We start from the raw sequence: 21,539 nt of genomic DNA, 5'->3' as shown, positions 1-21,539 counted from the left end.
AGATATTATGCATTTTTATAGATTTTATCGTGAATTTGAAAATATTCATTTTAGTATCGAAATTTAATGATTCAAAATTATTTGCATGCAAAATTGCAAATTTTTAGAAATTTTTGCGAATCATATAACGCCATGTTAGATTTTTATTTAATGTAATTGAATAGAAGTACTGAACATATCAAGTTCAAATTACTTTTTGGATAAATTATATTATAATTTAAATTCAAATCTAAATTGATTTTTAAGTCGCATATACTTATAGTTGTATATATATGCATAGAAATGTATAAATCAAATTAAAGCAAAGAAAAAATAAAACATTTAATATAATAAAACAGGCAAAAAAATAATTCAAAATGGTGGATATCTGATAAAACTATAAATTTTCAGAGTCTGACATCATACTTTTATTTAAAATAGAAGAGATAATAATTAAACAGGAAAAAATATAATGCGATCATTACGGAATGCGTAATATTTTTTTTAAATTAATTTTTTTCTGTTTAAGAGTATGATATAAGATTCGAAAAATCTAAAGCTTTGTCTAACAAAGCATGTCAAGCATGCTGCAAGTAATTATGTGTAAGATTATAATGTTAAATAATAAGATATAATTGTTTGTGAATTAAAAATTAATTTAAATAATTATTAATAACAGTGAAAACATTATTAAAAGTTACAAAAAACTATGAAAGTAATACTAATTTAAATGCAAAATAAATCCTACTTGTAAACTTTTTTTCATTAATTTTTATTCATTAAAAACATACAATTATATATTTTACAATATCCTCATTGTTAAATTAAATTTATTAACATTATTTTATTTTAAATAATTTTAAATAATTATAATTAAATACTTTTTCTTTAATTTGTGTATTATTTTTTTAAAATAAATGAAAATTTATATGAAAATAATTACAGATCAAATATTATCAACATTTTAATTAAAATTTAATTTTTTCGAAATAATGATTTTTACGCAATAACATTTTCAAATGTAATAAATTAATTTATTCACTTAATCACATATATTAGAGCAATATATTTTAAATATATTTTGAACTCTATATTTATATTCTATTTAATATTTAATACAATAACAATCAATTTAACAATTATTAATATCTTTTTTATATAACGATTATTAAGATAAAATATTTTAATTATATAATTATATAATTATTTAATTATAAATTTTAATTTACAAATTTTTTTAAAATTAAATATTAATTCTTTTCTCTTTTTTTCAAATTCAAGATTTTATATAAATAGGTACAAGATTACATCTTAGTATTTGTCCTCTCTATAATCTTTTCTCACCTGATCGGTAAATTATAAATTCTATTCCTGAAAAATAATTTGCTGGTTATGAAATCATTGATACATTTTCGGATATCTTCTTCCGAGTTAAAAGTTTTCCTGACAATTAGTGTTGCAAATTTAAAAAAAGATAATAGTCTGACAAGGCCAGAATCTAGAAATGCCGCATTTGGCAGAATTTCCCATCCCAATACATAAATGTCTCGCATTTCTTTTGCATATGCATTATCATGCTACAAAATCACATATATTGTTCCTGGTCCAATAAACAGCCATTTCTGCTCTAGCTGGTTGTATAAATTCATTAATTGATTTTGATAATATTTTGATAATATATTTAATAATTATTGTCCTTCCAGATTTATATAACGTTTATTACATAATTTATTATTATAATATTTTAATATTTAATTTATAATGGATAATTTCTCGGAAATCCCACTACATAGACAATAAAACTTTTTTGCAATGCAAGTTCGATTTTGCTTCGATTCGGCAAACCATTGAAATCATTGATTATCCGGAACTCATGATTTCTGTCGTTTAAGATTGTCATATAAGATCCATTTTTCATCGCCAATAACAATTTTGTGCAGAAAATTTTTCCTTTTATGCCGTGAAAGCAAGACAGAAATCTCGAATCTGTTTTTCTTGTTCATTTCGCTTAATTCATGTAGGCCTCCTTTATCGTTCGAACTTCTGAATTTCATCCAATTATTTTAGTCGAATAGATATGCTTATCTGGTAATTTCCAATCTTTCTGCCAATTCTTTTTGCGTCTGGGTCAGATTTTCGTTAAGCAATTCCTCTAACTCACTCAACAATCTTCCAGGTTAAAATTTTCGACTTTAAATCTTTGGTGCCACTTTTTATATGTTCTATAAAATACAGCGTTCTCTTTCAGTGCCGCATAAACCATTATAATAACTTTAATAGCTGATTTCCTAAGTATATATAATTCTTCTAATTATATCTTTTAGAATAACAAAAAGTAAGCAATGATGAAAATGATGCTTCTCGCCATATTGTTTAAAATTGTTGCCTAGGATTGAAAACTCTTAGAGCGTTCATCACGACTCTTTTTAAAAACAAAAGAATGCTTTTTCAGATGGCACCACAAACGGGAAGTAATTTGAATTTAGTCAGAAGTTATGATTGTAGAAAAAAAGAGGAAAGAACTTATTTGCACATCTAATAAAATATTCAAATTTATAATAAAATAATTATTTTAATTTTATAGAATAAAACTTGTAATATAATTTAATAAATATAAAAATGCATTGTAGATTTATACTGATATTTTGCATTATCATTTCTATATATTAAATTTTGTTTCTATGAAAATTTAATTATGTTCTATATTCAAAAAATAATTCTATGAAAACATGACTTGCAAAAGAATTTAGTTACACGTGCAGTATCAGATACAACTACTAAACGAAATATATAGGTTATAACCGCATACGGGGTTATTAATCGTGTTTTATATATTCAAATTTATTTATATTTTATGAGAAATCTTTTTTAATTTATAAATATTTAGAAAAATGGTTGTATTTACTTGTAATAATTGTGGTGAAACATTACAAAAACCAAAAGTTGCAAAACACTATGAATTTCGATGCCATACCGCGCCTTTTTTAACATGTGTCGATTGTTTGAAAGATTTCAGGTAAATATTAATAAAAATATATTTTTATAATTCTTATAATTTTTTATAATTTCTAATTAAACTGTATTTTTATTATTATCTAAAGAGGTGATCAATATATAGCACATACAAAATGTATAAGTGAAGCTGAAAGATACGGGGGTAAGGATTATGTTCCAAAAGCTGGAGCAAATAAGGGTGAAAGAAAGCAACAAGAATGGATTAACACAGTTAATAATATTCTCAATAATGAGACAAATTTATCAAAAACCGAACGAAATTTTTTAAATTTATTATCAAAGCATGAAAATATTCCACGTAAAAAAGTTAAATTTTTAAATTTTGTAAAAAGTGCTATAGGTCACAAAATACCATCAGCAGTAGTTGATAGTGTATGGAATAAAATAGAAACAGCTTATAAAAATAACATACAAGATATTAATAGTGAAAAACAACAAAAAGAAAATGGTAAGTTTTTGTTACTTGATTTAATATTTAATTTAAATTATAAATTTTTGATATATATATATAATACATAAACAGGTAAAATGAGTGAAAAAATAAATAATGTACAAGATACAAATATACATCAAGAAAATAATGTTATTGAGAATCAAAATAATGAAAATATAGACAGAGAAAATCAAAATGAAGATCAAGATAAAAATAAGTTAAATAATAGTGAAAATGGCATTGATACTATCAATAATGATACTATAAATAATGCTAAGAAAAAGAAACTTAAAAAGAGAAAAATATCTGAAACAATGCAAGAACAAGTAGAAGAATTCGTAAAAAAAAAAAATAAACAAGATGTAGAATTTACAAAAGAATCAGTTTCTAAAAAAAAAAACAAAGATATTGCTATAGAAAAATTAAATGAGATAAAAAAAAATAAAAATACTTTGGAATCATCGGTTAATCAATGTGATAATATTATAGAGAAAACAACTTTCAATTGGAAAAGTGTTATTTTAGACATAGTAAAAAATAAAGGAGAAATTTCCTTAAAAAAATTACAGAAAAAAGTAATTTCACAATATATGAATTCATGTTCAAATATATCATACGAAAAAGCATGTAGTAAATTTAACAAAAAATTAAAAAAAATATCAGAAATTATCATTTCTGATGAAAAAGTAACCTTAATTTAATTTGATTTATATGTATTAGTTTATAATTTTTTAATATATAATATTATAATAATAATATTAGTAATGATTTATCATTATTGTAATAAAAAATTAGAACCATTTTATTCAAATGAAAAAAATTTTATAAAATATTATTAAATAAAACATACATGTAAAAAACATTTATTTTTTTTTTAATAAAATAAACAAATAATTTTTTAAAGTATCACAGAATATATGTAAAATTAATTTATCAATAATAGATATTTTAAATATATAAAATATAATTATATAATAATTTTTTACAATAAAAAATTGTTCTGTGAAACACATTCATTTGAAAATATTTCAAAACAAAATTAAATAGAACTTGTAAATAAATATTTTTATGAATTGTACTTTAATATCAAAATTTTAAGATATGTATTTTTACAATTCTTTGAAAAAATTGATATTGAAATATGATTTAAAAGTCAATAATAAAATTTAGAAATTTAATATTTATATTAAATGTTTGAAAATTTATCTAAATACCAAACATGATTACTCATGGTAGCTAAAAGACCCCATGTAAGTTCTTTAGAATCATGAGGTCTAAAGCTTATCAATTGTTGATCAAACAATTGAGTAACTGTACCACCAAGAGCAGTAAGAATTGCAGTTCCTGCACAAATGTCCCATTTTTTTATTGCAGTCATGTGGACATATGCAGTTACATTTCCACTTAAAACTTCTAAAAATTTGTAACCTAAACATATATAAATTTATTTCTAATAAAAAAATTTAATTTTTTCTTTTTTATGAATTGAATTTTTATAATAACAAATATTAAATAGTAATATTAATATAATAATATTAACAGAATTACCTGCACCAGCTGCAGGAACAATTTTTATATCTTTACCAAATGCAATCTTAGAAACATTATAAATTTGGCCAGCATGTGATTGTGATACAATCAATATTGGTATTCTTTCATCTTCTAACTAATTTTAAAAACATTTTTAAATTTTGAAGAATTTACATATTCCTTATAATACTTTTGTATTTATTACCTTATGCAATATTTGTAAATTTCTTGAAATTGCATGATTAGTCCATGACCAAAAAAGACTAGAATTTTGCTTTGTTTCAAATGGTTTATATATAACACCTATTATAGGTTTTCCTTTTACAGCAATACAAACCATAGTTGTAACATATTGTAATAAGTTTTCTAAAATAAAAAGAAATAATATACGATATAAGAAACATATATTTATATATGTTTATATATATATATTTATAAATTTTTTTATACAATAATGTATAATAAAATACCTGTAAATTCTTTTGTTGCATCAAGGGGATCAATCCAGACTGTAATGTCATTTATATTTATAATTTCATCCTTAATATCATAATCATTTAAATTATTTATATTATTTTTTATATTTGATATTGTAATTTTATCACAATTTTTTGATGTTTCCTCTGATATTACTGTTATACTTGGAAATGTTTCTAATAAAGAATGGACCATTGCACAGTGTGATCTATAATCTGCTTCTGTTACTGGGTCATTTATACCTATCAAGGTTAAAAACAAAAACTAAATTATTTATATTATTACATTTTATATTTTATAATATGAATTTTATTATAAATATATGTTTTATATATATCATTTATATATAAAATTTTTATTTCATGTATACATGTATTCTAAAAATGTAAATATTTAATATAAATCATTACCCTCTTTCGTTTTTCCTTTACTTTGTATTTCGAATTTTGCTTGATTGTGAACTGCAATTACTTCAGAACCACCAATTTCTGCTGCTTTTATAGCAGCAATAAGAAGTAACTTTAAAGAAATATTTTTATCCTGTAAATCTGTATATAAAGTTCGATTTGTATATAAGTATAATACACTTAATAATATAATAATTCCACAAAAAATTGTTTTTCTTGTTCGGACACTCATTTTGATATGTACAATACAATTCTTTCTTTTTTTAATTTAATGTATTCGCGTAACTATGATTTATTTTATATAATGAAACATTTTAATTATTCCATATGCGGCCATTTTTAATTTATTTGAAATTTCCAATAATATTGAATCTTTATGTTCTATGTATATATAAAATTGACATTGAACCTGAAAATTATACGCCACCTGTAATTTTTTTTTGTATTTTATTATGTTTTATAAATGTTGATAAAATTATATATGTTTATAAAATTATCATTGTAATTATATTGAATTATTCTATGTAAAATAATTAATTTTTTAATATATATTTTGTAATAATTTCGTTATTAAGGTTATATTTGATTAGTTAAATATATTGCAAATTTAAATTGTTAGCGTAGTTATTATTTGCAAATAAATTTAAACTTCTTTGTAATTTGTTTAATAAGTAATAGTTAAATCGAAGGAAAATTAAGTTACAATAAATTTATTATTGAATCAAATAATTTATTTTAAAATGTATCGTACTTTTAACGATGTATTAAATACAAATTTTTTATATCATATTTTTTATTTTAAATATTTTGTCATGTATATTATTTTAAATATATAGTTTTATATAATGTTAAAATGATTTTAATTAAATTTTTTTCAGATCTCTACGTAATTAATGCAATTAGAATTTCTGTAATGAATTTCTAATATCATTAAATTGATATATTTTTACACATTATTCTATAAAAGGATGAATTTTATTGATCAATAATAATACATTTCAGAGTTTTAATGATATTATGTGCAACATAGTTGATTTAAAATATTTTGATTTAAAAAATAGTGATTAACATCTTGATTGCCTCCAAAAACGATTGTGTAGAATTAAATAATACTATACATTCAAATTGTATGTATTTGTTTATAATTAATTTAGATTGCACACTATAATATTCAATTAAAATAATTACTTATATTTTTACCTAAGTAAATAATACAGTGAGAGATGAATATTAAATAACACAATAACAAATGTAATAACATTTTATATCTTTAATGATACTATTTTAATAGTGATTACTGCAATATATTAATTTGATATCATCTTAAAGTGCACTTTCTACACAAATAATGAAACATTTTCTTTGCTTTAATCATATGTGCACTTTTCTTGGCTGCATTTTTATATTTTATAATTTATGCTTTTTCTATTTAACTGAGTGAGATAATATGTATCTTTTATAATAACAATAATAATTTAACTCCATAACTCACACATTTTACATCACTTTTTTATTATAATAATAAGTGAAATGCAGCCTTTGCTTTTTTGTTTTCTAACTTATGCACCTAATTCTTTAAATATATGATAAAGTTAATTCAGCAATTTTATCTATGAAATTTTAGTAATTACTTTAAGACACAAAAACTGTCACTCCACTTGGTCCAGCTATAACTGCACATAGACAAGTTGTTTATAGCTTTCGCAGTTGTTGTTACACATTGTCATCTATTTAAAACATAACAAAAAATACTATATGATTTTTGTAGCATTTATTAAAACATTTATTAAATAATTTAAGAATTATTTAATTATATATGTTAAAAATAATTCTAAATATAATAATAATATATTAATTATTATATAAATTATAGAATACTTACCATGATACCACCATTTTGTTTTCTTTGGATTTTTACTACATGTTTTTACATAAAAAGAATTATCAGGTGGCCTTTTCTGTAGTAAAAAAATTTTTTTAATATTTTTTATTATTATTATTTACTATTAACTATTATTTTTTTATTAGATTTATTCTTAGGAATTTTTTTTTACCTTCTCTTTACAACTACTCAACATTGATACAATACTTAAACAAATGCTTTGTACACTCAAAGCTGGAGACCAATCTTCAGTTAAAATGGATAAGCATATGTGGCCATTGCTATAAATATGTGGATGTATTGGTATATTTCCACCTATAAAAGTCACTTCTGGTGAGTCAAATGGATATTTGGAACTGAATCTAAATTGCAGTTGAAATTGTTCGCCTTCATATAAGGTGCCTTTTGCACCTTCCATGTGAACAATCCATTGTGTTAAATTTTGACTAGTAAGATCTTCATCTACATGTACACCTGGTGGAGGTTCACGTATTAAAGATGTTAATTCTTTCTGTAATCTTCGCTGAAATAACATTTTTTAAATATATAATCAAATTATAAAATTGTAATAATGTTAAAATTATGTAAATGTAATAATATTTTAATTATGTAATTATGTAATTATGTAAGTATAATAATTATAAAAATATATTTCAAAAGAATTATTTAAAATTAATATTTTCATTTTAATATTAGAATTAAATTGAAAAGTTTATTGAACATAAATTATTATATTTATATTATAATAACATCTCAGAATTTTTTATAATTTTCATATTATAAAAAAAATTGTTTTTAATTAATATGCATGACGTATTTATATAGATTATCATAAATATTAATATAAATAATAGATGAATATAAATAATAATAATATACACATGTATATTAACATACTGAATAATTCTTAAAAAATGTAATTGTGAAAAATAAAATTTTTACTATTTTTTAAAATTATGTTACAGAAACAAAATAAAAAATGAAATTAAAATTTAATATATGTATAAAATAGCGCGTCTAATTTGACATAAAACGTCATCCAAATTTTGACGAATAATACGTGAATTATCTTTTTAATAATATGTAATGATATTTTGCAAATCTTGTAAAACATACTAAATATAGAATCTAATTAACTTCCATATTATATCAATGTTATAAAACACGGAATTCTAATATGTATTAAAAAAATTTTATTATTAACTTACCTTCGATGGGGACATTGCCGCCATTGTCGTTTTATCGCTCATTGCAACATACATGAATTACTTGCTTTATTCATTTCTCGATTTAAGAATGTAAAGTTGCTGCAACAAGAACGTTTAGCATTTTTTCCAAATTTTGTATTATATCATCATAAGTTAAAAAAAGAGGTAGTAAGATAGTCGTAAAATACGTAGCGATGACCTACGTAAATTAGTTAAATTTGACAACCATTCTCACATACTGAGGCGAACACACAATATAGGATAATATTGCTATATTATGGTCAGTAAATATTTTATTAAAATGCATTATAGACGATGATTTTATAAACTTGATTATTGTTTAAATTAAATAGTAAAAAATCGATGTTTTTTGTTCAAAACTTTATAATAGTGTATAAATAAAAATTTATATAAAGAAAACTAATTATATATAATATAAACTAAAATGAATAGACAAATAAGTGTTTTAATTTCTCATTTCATTTTTTTTTAATTGTTACTTGAAGTTTATGTAAACAATAAGACAATAAAACAAATATTATAAAAAGTCAAAAGAAACTTGTAATTTGTAATATTTTTTATTTATATCAATTTGTAATTATCTTAATTATATCAATATTAATCGATATTGGATATTATCTAAATAACCAATAGAAAAAATCGATTATATTGCAGATCTTATATATTATTTATAATATTATATAATAATATAAAAAGATATAGGTGTTATAAATTTTGTGAAACTATTATAAATAAAATAAATAATTTATTGTTTTATTAATTTTACAAAAAATTTATGATTGTGTTACAGCTTACAATAAAATAACGAAGTTCAATATTAAATCATTTCAATCATGATGTAATATTTATTAAAAAACTTCTATTTATGAATTATATATACATTTAGGTAAATATTTTTATATAACTATTAGCTATATAATATATAAGTAAAATACATGCATAATTAATATTAACATTTTTATTCCTTAATGCAATATTGCTTAATTTAAATACTAAACTATTATTTTCATAAAATGTATTGTTTTATTATGAAAAAAAAATTTTTAGCTTCAATATAAGGAAATGATAAATTATTAATGACTTCAGCCGAACACTTTATTAGTTTAATTACTGTGGCAAGTGCTAAGAAATTAGCCACTGCACTTGTCTTGTGTTTTATTTTATATCATGGATTAATGCACATTATATATGGTAAAAATATTTATATTTTTTAACTTTGTTTATTTGACTTATATAAGTTATGTAACATTAATAATATAAACTATATGATTAAATATTTATCTTTATTTCTAAATTTTTAAATTTATATTATATATTTAATGATTATGATTAATTTAGGTAGTGACTCTTGTAAATGGTTATTAACAGAAGGAAGATATAAAGGAGATAAAGAATGGCAGCCTTATGGTTGTATGATGCATTATTATACACAAACGTAAGAATTTAAATTATTTAAATATTACAATGTATAAAAAATATTTAAAAAAAATTTTTTTTTTAGAGACAGTCGCAGATGTTTGAGATATCTAGCTTTCATGGGCCACCATAATCACTTTGTATTTATTGGAGACGTTAGAATCAGACAATTATATAAGTCTTTTATATCACAATTTATAGTTGATGGGAAAGCATCTGATTTAACAGAATTACCAGAGAATTCTGATTTAAATTTCAATGATGCACAACTTAGATTAAATGTACAATTTTTGTGGAGACCTCAATTGGATAATATTATGATAGAAGATCTTAGAAGTTGGATGGTAAATATCATTTGATTATAAAAACATTTATAAAAATTTTTGAATTATATGTACAATAATTGTTGTTAATAATGATTGTAATAATGATATTGATATTAATGACTGTTATTTTTCAGAAAACTGATGCACCTAGTTTAATTATTTCAGGCTGTGGAGCAATGACAATTCTTGCTAATAATAATAGTGACACTCAATTGTACTCTGAATATAGTATGGGATTAGTGAGACTTGTACAACCAGTAGACTTTTTAGCAAAAAAAAATACAAAATATTTATGGATGTTGCAAGATCCTGTAATAAAAGAAAGACTGCCAGCTCAATTATCAGGCATAGATAATAGACAGATCAATTTATGTAATAAAGCAGCAATAAAGGTAGATTTTATTTTATTAATTTTTCAATAATTATTAAAAAAATAATTATTAAAATGTATTGATTATACACAGATACTATCTCATAGTGAGGTTCATATATGGGAAAGTAGTAAACTTGTTGGTGCAGGTGTATTGGAACAAAGTCCAGATGGATATTTAGCTAGTCCTCTGTCTTTGCGACATAAGATTCAAATATTGTTAAATACTTACTGTAATGATCATATGAATTTTGATGATGGAAGTTGTTGCAGTTATCCAGAACCAGCAACAATATTGCAATTATTAAGTTTGTCAATACTTGCTTTATGGTAACTTTTTATATATTAAAATATTACATATTAAGTAAATAGTAAATAATAGTTCATTACAGCATAATAATTGGTGGTGGAATGTGGTTATATAGAAAGTTTTGTTATTATCGAACTGAAATTTCTTACTTACGTGTTGACATGGAAAATACTGAAGAAGCAAATAATTCTGAAACTATACAAATTGAACAACCCGAAGTACAAGATTTTTATACTTTGATGACATCTCTGGCTCTCTTGTCAATTATTTTATCTTATTTTTATTTATGTGATAGGTAAATATATTTATGTCGATAATAATGATATGCTAATAATGTTAGATTTTTATTTATATTTAGGACAAATTTCTTCATGAAAGAAAATAAATACTATAGTGAATTTAGTTTTTGGTTGCCATTAGGATATATATTAGCTCTTGGTTTATTTTTTACTGAAGATAGAGAAAGAGGGCCAAGAACTTTGAATCGAGAACAAACAGATGAATGGAAAGGATTAATGCAAGCTGTAGTATTAATTTATCATGTTACTGGAGCTAAAAATGTCTTACCTATTTATATGTATTTAAGATTAATTAATTCTGCTTATTTATTTCTTTCTGGATATGGACATTTTTGTTACTTTTGGCAAACGGGTGATGTTTCTTTAATAAGATTTGCACGAGTATGTATTAAAAAAATTTTAATTTTATTAATATTAATCCTGCAATGACTAATATCTTCTATAACTTTACTAAGATATTTTTATTATTACGAAATTATATATATATACAAAATTTATAAAATATTTTTTTAATTTGATCTGAAAAAATAACTTCAATATATAATTTGATAAAAAAATATGCCATTGCAGAGTTAACAACAAATATTGTGTTTAAGTCATATATTATATCTATTTATTATTTTGCAGGTAATGTTTAGATTAAATTTTCTAACTGTGTCTTTATGCCTTTGTATGAACAGACCATATCAGTTTTATCACTTTGTTCCCTTAGTCTCCTTCTGGTTTTTAGTAATTTATTTCTTAGCATGGTTACCACCAAGAATATATTCTGGTAGTTTAAACGAATATGGACCAAGAGCTTTACTTTATCTTGCATTAAAACTTTTAGGTCTTGTATCAATGATTACAATATTATATATGTCAGAGGTATCAAATTATAAGTTATTTATATATAAAGCATATTAACAAATATAAATAACAAAAATTATTATTTAATAGGTGTTTTTTGAAAAAGTATTTGTAACAAGACCTTGGAAAGCATTATTTGTTACAACTGATGATGATATACGTGAATGGTGGTCACGGTGGAGAGTGGATAGATATAGTGTAACTTGGGGAGTAACTTTTGGGGCAGGTCTTGTAGCTTTGCAAAGAATAGATCACATTCCAGGAACTGCATTATCTTCTCTATTAGCATTAATTTCTTTAACTGCTTATACTACTTTTACAATATTATGTCATTCAGTATCTGAATGTGAGGAAATTCACTCATATGTTGCATTTATTCCAGTAATAATTTATGAATTATAATTTATTTTCAAATTTATTTTCAAACGATTAAATTTCAATTTTTTAATTACAGATTATAGGTTACATTGCACTTAGAAATGCTTCATTAGCATTACGTGGTAAACATTCAGCTCTTTTGACTGGTTTAGGTCGCATCAGCTTAGAAACTCTAGTCGCACAAGGTCACATTTGGTTGGCAGCAGATTCGCATGGTGTATTAGTTTTATTACCAAGATTTCCAGTATTAAATCTTTTAGTTACATCATTCATCTTTATATGTGCAAGTCACGAAGTAAGTATTTAATTTCTTTTATATGTCTAGAATTAATAACAAATTTATATCTAATTTTATATGTAAAATATGATATAGTATGAAGTATTTCATTTATTTTGATAGATACATAGATTAACTCAAGTATTAGCACCTTATGCAGTACCAAATGATTGGAGACTAGTGGCTCGCAACTTATTATTATTTATTGCAGTTCTTGTACCAATTGGCATTCATGATGGAATGTTTTGAAATATATGTTTTTATAATTAGTCAAATTCTATATATAAAAAAACGCTTCATGTATATGTAAGTATATATAAAATATTTTATAATATAATTTTTCAAAATGAAATTCATAAAAAATTATTATAAAAAATGTACAAGCTAATTTCTTTATAGATTACAAACATATTTCCAATATTGCTGGTAATTTTTTCAAGCATTAAAAATTTATATCTATGAAGCAAAATTAAAGAATAATTACATATTTTTCCTTAAAAAAAGAATAAATAATATGTCAAACTGAATTATATTTCGATTTTCCAAAAAATGAAAATGTTCACAAATTTAATTAATGAAGGCAATATCATTTAAAAATTATTTTGATAAATTTCTTCAGAGAGATATATTTTTTAAACTTTAAAATGATCTTTGTTAAAATTGAAGCAATAATAAACAAATGTTTATTTAAATGTTTATTTCTAAACTTTTGAATATTTGTTTTTTAAATAGAAATTTGTCATTTAAATCAACACTAAGTTTTTGTTGTATATAATCGTACTGCATTCTTTAAAATATAAAAATAAAATTCCAATAATAAAATATTATATTAACAATCTATTACAATTATTTTATGTTACACTATATAAAATTATTGTATTACACTATATAAAATTAAGTTATTCAAATACTTCAGAAACCTAGACAATATGAATAAATTTATCAGGAAAAACTTATCTATACATCTATTACTATACAGAAAAGACATCTAATCTGATTCCATTCGCCAAATGAAATAGTTGTCAAAAAAATATCTAAATAATTTTATTTTAAAATTATCTGAATAGATAAATATCATTGAATTATTATAATTTCTAGTAATTGTGTAAATTTATACTATCTTATCATAAAATTTATGAAAAAAAAATGTTTGAAAGTACTTACTATTTTACCTTGCATTCTGGTCATACATTGAAACTAAAAGTCATCTTCCAATGTAGGGTCTATGTCAAGAATCTATCTAGATATAAGATAAAAAATGTAGCAAATAGAGATACTTATATTTGTTTATGTTAAATAAATAGATTATTAAAAGCTGTTAAATTTTATTTTTCAAGGTAAGAAGTAAAAATGATCGAGATAAAAATTCAGTCAAAATGCAAGGTCAAAATTATAATATTTAATCTTTTCTTATTTTATTAATTTTTATAAAAAAAAATAATTTTAAAAAATGAAAAGAAATATCTTTTTGTTTTTGTTTAAATATTATATAAATTTTTAAAATTTATAAACATTATAAGAACAATTTATACATGTAAGAAGAGTTAATAGCATAAAATCAAAAAGTACAACAAAAATTATAGTTGTTTGTAATAATAACAATATATATTATATATATATATAAATATATATATTTAATTAGATAACCTATCTAAAAATACTTTGTCAATATTTACTATTTTTTGAATTGTACATTAAATTATCATGTTTTACATGACTAGTATACACATCATAACCAAGAGATATGGTATTATCATAAAGAACTCTATATCTATTTGGTAAAAAATAAAAATTAAAAATTTGTGCTGGTGGCCAAATGACCCATTCTGCTATATATAATCTATATGCTTTCTTAATAATTTCATTTTTTAAATCTGACCAATTGCTTTTTTCTAAAAAACCTAATGTTAAAAAAAACATTGTAATGCAAAGTGGAGAACAGACTAATTGATCTATAAAAACTTTTTTCAAAACAATGTTAATTGTACGACCTGGCAACTTAGCATCTAAATATTTATACCAATAATGACAGACTATACCAATAGACATACCAGATATAGCCATGTTTTTTGTTCTATTTACACTCCATTTATCCCATTCACCCTATGAGAAAATGAATTATACATGAATATTTTAATAAAAATAAGAAAATATCATATTAAAATAAATGTCCTAAATAATTACCTTCAATATTTCATAATATTGTTCTAATACATCTCCAGTAGCAGAGAGAGAAATAGATATTGTGACATTAGTATAAAGTAAATATTTAGGAGAAAATAACTTATTTTTGACTATAGATATTTTATTTACAATTAAATTTATATTTTTTGTGAAGTTCATGATCTAAAAAAGAAAAAATAATCATAATTATTATGGTTATTTTGAGGTTAATGATTAGCTTAAAATAAAAAGTTTATAATATATTAAATATGTTTGAATAAAATTAAAAGTTAAATATTATAAACTTGAAATATAATAACTTACAAATAATATAACATTAATATAACAATCAAATTCATTTTTTGTTAATATTTAAAATGAAAAAATTTTATGAAAAACATCATCTCTTACTTGCTTGTAAAATAAAAATTTGATATTTAGAAAAAATACAAATTTAATCGATATCAAATATTTATAACAATTTTACAAATTTTATTTTATTAAATTATTTTATTATTTAGTAAAATATAAGTGGATTTCATATAGATTTTAGACTTAATTTAATTTTTTTCTAAATATATTACATTATAAAATATATATTATATATATAATCGTACTATTTTCAATTTTTCCTTTGTAACATATATTTTATAAGTACTTTTATAGTAACATTTATAGTAAAATTATTTTTTATCTTATTATTATATTTCAAGATTTCTTCTTTAAAACTTTTTAAATAAAGTTTTATATTTTTGTAACATAAAACTTTATTTATTTAAAAAGTTTTTATTTACAAGTTTATAATTCAAAAGAATAATAGGATTGTATATTTAAGGTGCTATTTTCATTAAATAAGAATTAATAAATAATTTTAATATAATATTTAATAATAATAATTAATAATTTAAAAATATTAATTATGTAATATTAATATTGTAAATTTTAAAATAATTAAAATTTTTTTACAATTTTATAATTTATATTTATGATATATATTTTAAAATTAAATTATTATATTTGATGATTATTTTTGACATTCTAACAATTTTTATAAAATTTACAATAATGTATATTTCAATATACATAGTTATTAAAATTTTAATTTGTATACAAATATATAAATAAACGAAATTATAATTAAATATGTATATATTTGTATATATATAAATTGAAAGTAATAATATTTAAATTCCACATACTAGTCATCCATTTTTTCTGATTTGGCGCGTAAATTGGTAAAAGAGGCGGGATTTTACACAGTTTGGTGTTGATATAGATAACTGTTATGGCGATTTGAGACTTAATTGCAATTTATTAAAATTTTGAAAATCTTAACGGATTTCTTATATTACATATATATATATATATATATATATATTCGTATATAAAAAAAGATGTCTCAACCATCAGTAACGGCGTATTTTAATACGCGTAAACGACAAGCAACTGACGATTTGCGAAGCAAAGCAAAGGTTTTGCTTCTTGATCAAGAACAATCGAAATTGGTGAGTAATCAAAATCGAACATCAATAAATAAGGATAATTCCGAATTATCCGAAACATTAATTTCAATTCAAGAAGAAAAAATAATGGGTACAAGTCCAAAGGTTATTTTTGTACCTGGAAAAGAATCGATGAATAATCGTACTTTAAAATCAAATTCAGTTGTTCGGAATATTCAATTTGATTCTCCTAAATCAAATATTCAAAAAACACTTAAACATAATGTTCGTACTCGAGTCACACGTTCACGAAAATTATCTGGTCAAGAAGGACAGGTAGATATCAGAGAAAGTTTTCAAAAAATCGCAGAAGATTTAGATGAAAAGAAAGTATTATTTGAAAAGAAAGGTGCATTAAGTCCAAAAAAGAAACTTCCAGGAACATCTAAAATAGATGATGCTGCTAAAAATTCAACTACAAATATTTTAAACGATCAGTTATCAATTAATTTCACAACACCAAAAAAAGGTTCTAGTATGGATAATTTGGCAAAACAAGAGTTATCCCTTAATGAAATAAAAAATAAGATTAATAAGTCTTCTAGGCTTATGGAATTAAAAGCTTCTATTGCACGTTTCAAAAATTGTGAACAAAGATTAGAACAATTTCATAAACAAAATGATATTAAACCGCAGATACAGAAATTTGAAAAGATTCAACTTGAGATACCAATTAGGTAAGATATATATGAAATCATATTTTATGATTTAAATATTTTTTTTTTTTTGTTTTTTTTTATTAATAATATTATGTTATATTTTATTAATAATATTTATATTATTTATATAGTCCACAGAAAGCACATAAATCTCCAATCAAAACAATATTGAGTCCTTTGAAAAATAAACAATTAATGAATGCTAGTCCTCAACGCAGAATTTTATTTGAACCTAAAGACACACCTCCTAGTCCAGTGAAAAGTAGTCCAATTAAAACACCAGCTTATCAACAATATTTATCACTTGCTGAAAGTGGCACTCCTGCTTTACCATTACCATACCATTATAGATTCTTGGCAGAGGCATTCAGATGTTTAGATACAGTAAGTATTATTTTGTACATAAAAAATATAAAAATATTTTTTGTAAATTTTTTACTATATATTGTTTTATTAATTGTATAGATTTCTGCAATGCTATTCAATCGCAAAGAAACAATAACTTTTAAAAAACTAAAACCTGCAATTCAAGAATTATTGCGTAAAAATTTCACATTAGAACATCTAGCACAAATCAAAACCATTTATCCAGATGCATACAATTATTGTCAGGAAAAACATCGTACATTTGGTTCAACATCAAAACAAGATAAATTTGAATTAATTCTTATACCTTTTGTTGAAGAAAAAGATGGAAGGAATACCCCAGATTCAGATGATGTTTTAAAAACAGCATCTGAAGCTAGTATGGGACCACGAATATTACTTGAAAGACGAAGAAAATTTTATAATATCTTACTTGGTATTGAATTTATTTTTATATTTATTATTTAATTTTATTTTATATTAACATATATTATTTTTTGATTGTAGATAAAGTAAAAGATGAACATGAAAAATTTTTACTTAATTTGGAAACACCAATGCATGTACCAAAAGAAAAAATTGTTCGTTGGCATCCTGAATTTGATGTAGAAAGTTGCAAACCAATTGAACAATCTGATTTACCTCAACCACCTCATGTTGAGAAAATTACAACTGCAAAAGATGTTCTTGGTAAGAATAGAAATAGAATATAAATATGTCTTTTATATTTATTTTATATTTTAAAATTATATATATTTTATAACTAATTTTTATAAATTTTTTTAGATAAAGCAAAATCATTATTCAATTGCGGTACTCGCATGGAAAAGGCATTGCAACGATTAGCAGAAGCAAAGATGACATCTAAAACTGTTTCTTCAGAAAAGAATGAAGTAAATAATTCAACTCAAACAGAGGAGAATATAAGAAAGATTAATATTACTGTTATGGATACTCCACCTATTACACCTATTGTACAAAACAATCATCTCAGTACAGCTCTTAAAGGCATACCAAAGGCTCTTCTTGAAAAAGTAAATATTTTCATTTTTGTCTCTTATTATATTATTTTATTTATATTTTAATAAAATAATTGTTATTATTCGTTAGGTTCGAGCTAAACAAGCTGCCAAAGCATTAGAAGCTATGACACGTACACCAAATGCTGAAAAAGAGGCTGTAATGTATTCAAGATTACCTGAATTAGTTAAAATTTTACGTAATATTTTTGTAGCTGAAAAGAAAGGGATTTTGACATTGGAATTTGTAATTACAAAATTAGAAAACTCATTTAGAGCAAAATTAACTTCTGCTGACCTGGAAGAACATATACGTCTATTGTGTAAACTGTTACCCACATGGACTAGCATACATAATGTACGAAAAATAGATTATTTAAAATTACAAAAAGAAATCGATCTTACGAAAATAGTAAAAAGATTAGAAATTATGGCTAATAACAAAGTAAAATCATCATGATATCTATTATAAAATGATTGATTTCATTCTTGTTTTAAATTATGATTTGTATCAATTGCATTAATTTATATATTTTAATTATAATAATTTCGTTCGTATTTTGTAATATATTTGGTACTAATTATAATCATTCTATATTTTGAAAAAATTTTGTTTCAAGAAATAATTTTGATTAAAAAAAATAATTTTTTTTTCTTAATTGACAAATATATAATTTATAATAATAAACATAATAAATTATATTTTTTATAAAAACATTTACAAACAAATTTACTATGATACAATTACAATTACAATACTATAAGTATTTATACTTTATTATTATTTTTTTATCTTAAAAATCCACTAACTTATACATTGGTTATTATTATTATTAAATCATTACTAGAAATTTGCAGAAATATGCATAAAATATTAATTACGTATTGTAATCAAATTATTAAAACATTGTAATATGAAACTGTTTAATTTCTTTTTCTTATATAAATGTCACAATGTTATATATAAAATAAAAAATAATATTAAAATTGTAAATAGTACCACAGATGAGGTACAAAATAAATTTAATATTCAATTCATTTTTTTGTCCTATATCTTAAAAATATTAGAATCTTTTTATATTCTTATTTTAATATCATTGTTATTAATTTGAATTGGAATATTATTGAAAAGTAATTATTGGAATTAAAATTACATTCGAATATAAAATTAAAAGTAAAAAATAGAATGTCTATATATAAATATATTGCATTATTTTATATGATTATATAACTATATACATTAATACTTATATAACCATATATTGAAATAAGTAAATAAAAAACAAATAATTGCTTATATTTTATATTATTTTTCATAATTTTTTTATTACAAAAGTTGCTTTTATTAAACGATTAGGATTAAGTAAGTAAACTTTTATTTTGAAATTATTTTAATAAAATATTTTTAAAAATTATAAAAAATATTTATAATTTATTTTAAAATCAATATTTCAAATTGATTACAATTTATGAATTAATTAATTCATGATGAAAATTGGATAATATATTTAAATTATATTTCTAAAAATAAAATTTTTTTTTAAATTTTTAAATTTAATATTTTTTCAAAATAATATCTATAATATTTTTTTCGAATATTTAATAATTTATATATGAAACAATTTCAAATTAAGAAATTAAATGATAAAATGCAGAGAAATATATAATAATATAGTATTAAGAATTAAATGTTTTAAATTATTTTGTAAACACATTTAAATATTTAAAATGGTTAAACAATACATTATGTTTTAGGAGTTTCTAGAGATACATTATAAATAATATCTATTTTTATATTTCCATTTTTTATTTCTATATCTTTATTTTTTTATTTTTATATTTTTATTAAAAGATTAAAATATATTATATTTAAAAAAAAAAATGAAAATGAATTCAATTAATATTCAATTATTATATAGTTAAATCCCTGAACAATAAATTTTGCCGTACTGTCAATAAAAGATTGTTTATTTTATGTAAGATTTGTTACATTTATATCTGTTATTAAATTGATAAAAATATAATAAAATCTGCGAAAACAGATTGATAACAGAAATCTCGCTAATATAATTGTTAAATTGAGAGCAAAAATGAAGCATATTTTAATAGTAGAAAAAATTAAGCACAAAAATCGAGCAGATTTTGTAACTTTAATTCTAATAACAATTATCATATGAATGTAATATATACATATTTTTTTAATAAAATGAAATCTAATCAATGAAACGGAAATAGAATTTACCGAAAATTATTTTCAAAATTCTATTATTTAATTTGGTAAAAATTTTGTAAAAGTTTTATTTTATGTAAAAATAATATTTGCAAGAAAAATTTTGCTGATTTGAAAGATTTTGCAAATTAATTACAATTCTTATCTGTAGTACTATAATAGCGCTATTAACTAATTCCATTATAAATCGATAACATCGTTAATGATTTGAGAAAAATAAAAAAAATTATATAGTTTTCGATATATGATATAAAAATACATTTATAATTTATATTGAATAATAAATTTATTTTTTATATTTAATCTATTCATATATAGTATGTTATATTAATAAAAAATGTACTATCTATAAAAAAAAATATTTCATTTATCTACATTTGATAAATATAGATTGTTTTTCTAATTATTCAATAGATGGCACAA

General features: G+C 21.3%; 6 protein-coding genes across 13 annotated transcripts; 3 read left to right on the top strand and 3 right to left on the bottom strand.

Moving 5' to 3' along the window:
- Positions 1-2,703: 2,703 nt before the first annotated feature.
- LOC551406 (cell growth-regulating nucleolar protein) lies at positions 2,704-4,289 on the top strand. Its single transcript, XM_623800.6, has 3 exons — positions 2,704-2,995; positions 3,081-3,442; positions 3,518-4,289. The coding sequence occupies exons 1-3, from the start codon at positions 2,871-2,873 to the stop codon at positions 4,126-4,128; spliced, it is 1,098 nt and encodes a 365-aa protein (XP_623803.3). The 5' UTR covers positions 2,704-2,870; the 3' UTR covers positions 4,129-4,289.
- Positions 4,290-4,496: 207 nt separating this feature from the next.
- On the bottom strand, positions 4,497-6,247 carry LOC726824 (putative inositol monophosphatase 3). Its single transcript, XM_026446299.1, has 5 exons — positions 5,845-6,247; positions 5,428-5,676; positions 5,163-5,323; positions 4,976-5,093; positions 4,497-4,855 (listed from the first exon to the last, which is right to left on the bottom strand). Exons 1-5 carry the CDS (start codon positions 6,071-6,073, stop codon positions 4,614-4,616), a joined length of 999 nt encoding a protein of 332 aa, XP_026302084.1. The 5' UTR covers positions 6,074-6,247; the 3' UTR covers positions 4,497-4,613.
- A 764-nt stretch (positions 6,248-7,011) lies between these two features.
- Positions 7,012-9,175, bottom strand: LOC409100 (ubiquitin-conjugating enzyme E2 W). Its single transcript, XM_392626.7, has 4 exons — positions 8,932-9,175; positions 7,896-8,246; positions 7,724-7,799; positions 7,012-7,568 (listed from the first exon to the last, which is right to left on the bottom strand). Exons 1-4 carry the CDS (start codon positions 8,983-8,985, stop codon positions 7,555-7,557), a joined length of 495 nt encoding a protein of 164 aa, XP_392626.3. The 5' UTR covers positions 8,986-9,175; the 3' UTR covers positions 7,012-7,554.
- Positions 9,074-16,635, top strand: LOC411555 (N-acetylneuraminate 9-O-acetyltransferase). Of its 5 annotated transcripts, none has more exons than XM_006570007.3 (14): positions 9,074-9,211; positions 9,743-9,838; positions 10,000-10,143; positions 10,291-10,387; positions 10,454-10,712; positions 10,829-11,086; positions 11,159-11,394; positions 11,457-11,669; positions 11,715-12,054; positions 12,301-12,540; positions 12,613-12,903; positions 12,977-13,195; positions 13,389-13,483; positions 16,617-16,635. In XM_006570007.3, exons 3-14 carry the CDS (start codon positions 10,029-10,031, stop codon positions 16,618-16,620), a joined length of 2,367 nt encoding a protein of 788 aa, XP_006570070.1. In that variant the 5' UTR covers positions 9,074-9,211; positions 9,743-9,838; positions 10,000-10,028; the 3' UTR covers positions 16,621-16,635. The 5 variants fall into 5 exon arrangements, with proteins under 5 accessions (XP_006570070.1, XP_006570068.1, XP_016770840.1 ...); XM_006570005.3 differs by lacking the exon at positions 16,617-16,635 and adding an exon at positions 13,577-13,641 and having other exon boundaries at positions 13,301-13,483; XM_016915351.2 differs by lacking the exon at positions 16,617-16,635 and adding an exon at positions 13,577-13,636.
- Positions 12,908-15,523, bottom strand: LOC107965313 (mpv17-like protein 2). 3 transcript variants are annotated; one of them, XR_003306542.1, is made up of 5 exons: positions 15,362-15,448; positions 15,229-15,280; positions 14,342-14,417; positions 13,329-13,454; positions 12,908-13,245 (listed from the first exon to the last, which is right to left on the bottom strand). XR_003306542.1 is itself a non-coding variant. In XM_026446300.1 (2 exons), the coding sequence occupies exons 1-2, from the start codon at positions 15,518-15,520 to the stop codon at positions 14,843-14,845; spliced, it is 597 nt and encodes a 198-aa protein (XP_026302085.1). In that variant the 5' UTR covers positions 15,521-15,523; the 3' UTR covers positions 14,786-14,842. The 3 variants fall into 3 exon arrangements, 1 of the variants encoding a protein (XP_026302085.1); XR_003306541.1 differs by having other exon boundaries at positions 12,908-13,221; XM_026446300.1 differs by lacking the exons at positions 12,908-13,245; positions 13,329-13,454; positions 14,342-14,417 and having other exon boundaries at positions 14,786-15,280; positions 15,362-15,523.
- Positions 16,516-19,456, top strand: LOC409859 (DNA replication factor Cdt1). Of its 2 annotated transcripts, XM_006570010.3 has the most exons (7): positions 16,724-16,845; positions 16,919-17,519; positions 17,633-17,885; positions 17,967-18,303; positions 18,375-18,557; positions 18,654-18,901; positions 18,978-19,456. In XM_006570010.3, the coding sequence occupies exons 2-7, from the start codon at positions 16,930-16,932 to the stop codon at positions 19,344-19,346; spliced, it is 1,980 nt and encodes a 659-aa protein (XP_006570073.1). In that variant the 5' UTR covers positions 16,724-16,845; positions 16,919-16,929; the 3' UTR covers positions 19,347-19,456. The 2 variants fall into 2 exon arrangements, with proteins under 2 accessions (XP_393349.3, XP_006570073.1); XM_393349.7 differs by having other exon boundaries at positions 16,516-17,519.
- Positions 19,457-21,539: the final 2,083 nt, after the last annotated feature.

This window comes from Apis mellifera, linkage group LG1 (genome assembly GCF_003254395.2).
Source record: "Apis mellifera strain DH4 linkage group LG1, Amel_HAv3.1, whole genome shotgun sequence".
Lineage (NCBI taxonomy): Eukaryota > Metazoa > Arthropoda > Insecta > Hymenoptera > Apidae > Apis > Apis mellifera.
This window is presented reverse-complemented; position numbering and strand designations above follow the sequence as displayed.